The 6,497-nt window shown below is 36.3% G+C and overlaps 1 protein-coding gene across 1 annotated transcript in view; it reads left to right on the forward strand.

Annotated features, from left to right (window-relative positions):
• LOC107677021 (ephrin-A3-like) overlaps positions 1 to 6,491 on the forward strand; it is a 55,903-nt gene extending 49,412 nt beyond the window's left edge. Inside the window, exons 4-6 of the mRNA XM_016471801.1 lie at positions 581 to 646; positions 3,030 to 3,107; positions 6,350 to 6,491. Of these exons, the coding sequence (XP_016327287.1) occupies positions 581 to 646; positions 3,030 to 3,107; positions 6,350 to 6,471 (266 nt within the window). The 3' untranslated portion in view covers positions 6,472 to 6,491. The remainder of the gene's footprint in view (positions 1 to 580; positions 647 to 3,029; positions 3,108 to 6,349) is intronic.
• Positions 6,492 to 6,497: the final 6 nt, after the last annotated feature.

Genomic DNA, 6,497 nt, shown 5'->3' on the forward strand with positions numbered 1-6,497 from the left:
TGGCCAATCACAGCACACCTCGCTTTTTCAGACCGATGAGCTTTGTAAAAATCGACGCGTTTCAGAAAGGCGGGGCATAGAGGAGAAACAATAATGTACAGTATGTGGTAAATAATGTGTTTTTTGAAACCTTAAACCGCATAAACATTTCATTACACCAAATACACAAAATAATGTTCTTTTTAGCAGCATCATATGACCCCTTTATTGTTCGGTGCAAGATTCACCCATTTGTGAATATATTTTAACATTTTATAGCTCAGCTTATTTATATTACTAAATCAGTAAGCGAGTAATAATTCATAATCCACATTTATGTATTATTATAACTGTACGTACACAGTGCTAACACTATACGCTCTGCTGTATCTGTAGGACCTTTTGTATGTATTGTTGTAGAAGTTACCATAATACAAAACAACAATGCAAGCTTTCTTTAGATACTAGATACTTTTTATTTAATGCTTTATGCTTCTCTGTGTTCTCTGGAAGTACAATACTTAAGAATATTACAGTTATGGAACCTAAGCAGTATTTCTGATGATTGACAGTTCACTGACATTTTGCCGTTTTGTTTTAGCCACGCCCACTCATCACCATGGCCGGAGCTGCCTGAGATTAAGAGTGTATGTCTGCTGCTCAACAGGTATCGACCTCTATCCAGCCGTCTGTCCATCTATCCATCATTCCATCATACATCCATCCATCAACTCATCATTTCATCCATCCATCCAACCATTCTATTTTTCAGTCAATTGATCCACCGGTCATCCAATTTATGAAGTGCACTCAGTCCGTGTTTCTTTAACTCTTCTATCTGTCTTTCTGAGAATCAAATCAATCTGTTTACGCAGAAAGAACACTCTCTCCCTCTCTTTTCCCACTAGGTTTCACATCTTAATGTTGTTGTTTGGCACACGTACCTCAGGGTTACTTGGATAGATTTTGATTTTGCTTTGTTAAACTTGCACTACCATTCAAAAGTTTTATTTTATTCAGTAAGGATGCATTAAATTGATCTGTAAACCATTTGTAATGTTACAAAGGATTTCTATTTCAAATAAATACTGTTCTTTTGAACTGACTGTTCATCAAATATTAAATCAACACAGCGGTTTTCAACTTTAATGATAATTAATGTTTCTTGAGCACCAAATCAGCATGTTAGAATGATTTCTGAAGCATCATGTGACACTGAAGACTGGATTAATGATGCAAAAAATTCACAGGAATAAATTACATTGAAATATTAAAATAGAAAACAGTTATTTTAAAATGTAATACTTTTTCACAATGTTACTATTTTACTGTAGTTTTGGTGAAATTAATGCAGTCTTTGTAAACATAAGATACTTTTTCAAAAACCCGAAAAAAAAAAATTAATGAATAAAAGCACATTTTTGAACAGTAGTGTATATAACAGAATTTGTGACATTAAAATAAAAATATCAAATTAAATCATTTTAATAAAAAAATATATAATTTAAAAATGTGTTTGTTGAAATAATGTCAAGGCTGAATTTAAAAAACATACTTACATATATAAGGCTTTTTGGAGTATATAAAACATAAAAAAAGGTTGGGAAACACTGCTATAAAGCAGTCTCTTGCTCCTCCCCGTCATTTCTTTTCCCCTCTCTCTCTCACTCTTCTCTCTTGTTTCCAGGTGCTGTCAGGATTCATGTTCTCTCACAGTCAGTTTGCTGGCACTGAGTGTTATTTTAACCCCTCACCCTCTCTTTCTGTCAGTGCTCATGTTCATTAATAATATTCCAGTATGTAAGAGAGAGAAATAGAGAGCATACTGTGTGCTGTCTTAACCTCTGCCCTGTCTCTTGGAGTCTCTGAGTTCATGTGTCAAGACGAATCTGTTAGTCCTGCTCAGTCAGGTCTGAACTCCAGTGCCTTGAGTTCAAAGGGCTGATGTATTTATAAGGATGTGGAAAATTACATACTAATGAGCTGATGAGTTGAATCAGGTGTGTTAGATTAGAGAGATAAAATGTGCAGTCATGGGAGGCCTTTAAGATCAAGATTGAGAACCACTGAGCTAAAAAAGTATGAAACAAAATGTAGTAGTTTTGAGATGCATTTTTAAAAGTTGGAATTTACGCTGTCTTAAAAAACACAATGTGTGTAATGGGACTCATAAAGAAGTTTAACATGCAACTTTTTTTTTTTTTTTTTTAATAAATATTATTTCCAAAAAATAATTAATTAGATTTTTACCGTGCAATCTGACAAATTTGTATTTTCTTTTAAGCTGACAGAACATCTTTTTCTTCTACCCACTATTAGATTTAATTCAGATTTATTTGTATATCAATTTCACCTTAAATTAAAAAGTTATTTCATTTTCAAAATAAATTATGATTTTTTTTCCCCACGACAAATGACATTTTCACTTTCTGTTTTTGTTAACTATTAAAAGAAAAATTCACTTCAAATGTATAATTTTTCCCAATATATAACTAAAATAAATATTAATATTGTTTCAAAACAGATTTTTTTTTAAATACCCAAACTATTTTGTATGGTATGTTGCAAAGAACAAAATGTTTATTAGTTTTTTCTCAAAAATATATGCAGATTTTTTTTAATAGTTAAAATTAATGGCAGTCAAAAGATTAAAACAATCACAATTAATCATTATTTTCTTTAAAAGTGTCAAAGAAATTGATTGTCAAATTTAATAAATGTTAAATCAATCAATCACTCAATAAATAAATACATAATACTGACACATCATTTTGATAGTCCAAAAAAATTGTATCAAATTTTCTGTGGGACACCAGTAAGTCAGCTGTTAGACAAGTAGTCGACTAGTGGGCCATTGTTTCGTGATTCATGTCCCATCCTTTTGCTGTATGTAGCCTGAATTGGGGACACTAACTACCACCATCACTTTCTCACCACTGCGTATGACCTAGAGGAGCTTACAAATAAATTCCCAAATCCTTTGAGAGCATGTATAAGATCCTGCAGAGAGGGGGGGGAGTGTGTTCTGATTCTCCTTTCATGTCTTCCAGCCTCTGATTCAGATGATGAGCCCCAACCCACAGAGCCAGACTACACTCTAAGACCTAACATCAAAATCGATGACCTCGGTGAGTTACACACACACCAGACGGACCACACTGACACTTATACATATGCATATAAATCACTGACTAAGCTGACATTTACACCCAAGGTTTCTGTGCCCAGATCTGTGGCATCCACACACCTCTTTCCTAGTTACACAGCAAGCTCATAAATCATGCCTGTGCGTGTTAGAGCGTATTTATTGTTATAAATCAAATTGGGTACCAGGTTAAAAAATCAACTCCACTTCATGTGATTTGAATGTGTAATAAAAATGCATATGAGATCAACTCTAATTTGCTTTTCCTGTGCACACGGTGTACACCGAACAAACACAGCAGTTATCTGCTAGCACACATCTTTTAGGCAATGAGTGACACTAATGAAGCCACGAGCTAAAAGGCAAACGGAGTGTGAGCTGCCTGGCTATAGTTAGCTTGATTAGCGCTGAGGCTAGTGTTAGCGCTGATTAGAGGTGGCAGAACTAGCCCTCCAGTTCCCAGCCTTACAGTCTCATCCTGCGCTTCCTCACCACCGCCGTAACCCGACTCAAGGACAGCGACGACCGCACCATTTAAATGAGAGAAAAGAAATTGATTTGACTTCAAGTGTTTTTAGGGAATAAAGAGGCATCGATCTGTTCATGTTTTTTTTCCGAGCGTGTGTTTTGAGACAGATGGATGTGGATGTGTTTTGGGTCGTCTCTGGGTCGGAGCCACCCAACGATTTCCAATAACTGGAATCTGAGTACTGGCTCTCTCCCGCTTGCTCCGATCGGGGGTTCAGTTTTCAAGCAGGCCAGAGAGGGGAAGAGAACAACCGCAAGAGGCCAGCCGAAGCCACACATCTCGGTACAGCTCCATACATCTGCGTCCAATAGACAAAAGAAACAGTCTCGTCCTTGCTCACTGTTGTCCCGTTATATTGACCAACTTTAAGAACCAATGGAAATTATACATTTCTAAATTGCACACTAAACTTCTACAAACAAATCAAAAGATACTCACAAAACCGCCACAGGAAACTCTAGAGTGCTGCAAGTGCTTTTAAATTAAGTGCATAAACATTTTTTTATTTTAATAATTTAAATAAAATTGGATTCTGAAGTCATTAGAAACATAAATTCTCATTTGCAGGATTCTTAATGTCAGGTCTGTAAATCTGCTGGAGCAGTTAGTCCCATTAATGGCAGTGAGTTTCACACTACGTTCAGAATTCATATTAGTCACACAAATACACAGGCAATCACAAATACAGATGCAATAAACACAAAGACAGCTTTTATTTGGCCTTTAGGGAGTAATACAGAGCAAGAAGATGTGTGGGGCATTGTATTCATACCATTCTCTTTATAGGTTTTTTTTTTTTTTTTTTTACAATAAAAACAAACCATTTCCATGTTGAATATCCTGAACTAACAATGAACAAAACATTTTCTTTATTATTACAACTGTTTTCTGTGTTAATATATGTTTGATATATTAAATAATATGTGTGCTACTTAATATTTTTGTGGAAACCGTGAAACTATTTTTTTTGAGGATTCTTTGAGTAGAAAGTTCAAAAGAACATTATTTATTTGAAATGGATTTTTTTAATGATGAAAAAGTCTTTACTGTCACTTTTGATCAAATGAACTCTTGCTGAGCCCAACGTTTTGAATAATAGTGTATACATTTTATACAATAGCAGAAGCTAATATATTATAAACAATCTTGAATTAACAGTGAACAACCGTTACATTAACCTAGATTAATGAATGCTATAAAAAATCTTATTCATTGTTTTTTCATGATACCTAATACATTACCTTATGTTAACCTTATTGTAAAATATTACTGTGATATTCTATGAGATGCAAAGATCTTTGTGTCTCGTAATGTAAGATTTGACTTCCCATTTGGGTCACAAACGTATCAAATTTCTGTGTAATCCATTCTCCAGTGGAGAAAAATAACTTACATCTGATTAGCTGATTAAAGTCACGGCAGTACTGATTCAAGCAAACTAACAAGCTAGAAACGTCTGTTCGTCCGGACAGTTAATGAGATTGTATCTCTGTATGTTGGCACTGAGTGTTGAATTCCAGCATGTAAACACCATGCTCCAGAACATCCCACTCAGCTTCTCTCTCATGCCTGCCATCCAAGGATTCCTGTCAATCAAACATTGCTCAGCCATGGGGATAAGAAAAATAATGACTTTATTCAACAAGTCGTCTCCTCCGCGTCACCCTAGCACCATTTTGGAGAGTACGCGGATACGTTTTATATGTTGTTTGTGCTTTGATTTGAACGAAAACAATGTATCCGTGTGGTGCGGCTGACACAGAACAACATACGCTGTTTGCGTCCAGCGGATATTCTCCAAAATGGCGCTAGAGTGACGCGAAGGAGACGAATTGTTGAATAAAGTCGTTATTTTTCTTTTCTTTTGCTCACAAAAAGTATTCTCGTAGCTTCGTAATATTACGGTTGAACCCCTGATGTCACATGGATTATTTTACTGATTTTACGTCTCTGGACTTGGGAACATTTCAGTTGTGCTGCTGTCTATGCAGGGTCAGACAGCTCTCAGATTCCATCAAAAATATCTTAATTTGTGTTCCGAAGATGAACGGAGGTCTTACGGGTTTGAAACGACATGAGGGTGAGTAATTAATGACAAAATTTTCATTTTTGGGTGAACTGTCCCTTTAATGCCATCTGCGTAAAAGGTGATAAATGGAAAATTGGCACCCCAGACGTGTCTGCAACACCTGTCACATCTTTTGTCTGTGTGTTACAACATCATATTATTTTGTCAAAACACACAGACATACTGTGCGTGTCTGGAGATGTTTGTGGCAGGCAGTTTGCGTCACACGCTATTCCTTGTGACCTGTAAGTGAAGACATGTGTTTATGAACTTGTCTATCACAAAGTTTGCGAGCTGGAAGACACCTGCTCACAGTCACAGACACCAACAAACCGGTTATGTTAGCTGTCTGTCTCCTGTGATGATGTAACAGAATTCCATAGATTATTTGGGCACATTGTCATGATAATAGTTGCATTTTAGTTTGTTGTGTTCACGATGAAGCCGGTCTACAACTGCACACGAACACAGACACCTTCAGTACATACCTGACTGAGTCACTGCGTTTTATTTTTAACTCCTTCCCTTAGGCCTCAGTTGGTCAGAGGGCTTTCTATACCTTAGTGAGTCACGCAACATTAGTGTCTAGACCTAAGCTGTTCATTTTGTTCTGTCTGTCTCTTTCCAGATGTCTATGATAATCCAGAGGTCCCCAAATTGGAGAAGAGCATCAGCGGTAGCAGTCCATCCAGAGATCGCCTTCTCCTAACTGTGGCATCACTTTTCCTTATCGCCCTTTCAGTCTCCTAGCATCCACCTCCTAACCGTCGACATAC

This window comes from Sinocyclocheilus anshuiensis, unplaced genomic scaffold, assembly GCF_001515605.1.
Source record: "Sinocyclocheilus anshuiensis isolate Anshui unplaced genomic scaffold, SAMN03320099.WGS_v1.1 scaffold620, whole genome shotgun sequence".
Taxonomy (NCBI): Eukaryota; Metazoa; Chordata; class Actinopteri; order Cypriniformes; family Cyprinidae; genus Sinocyclocheilus; species Sinocyclocheilus anshuiensis.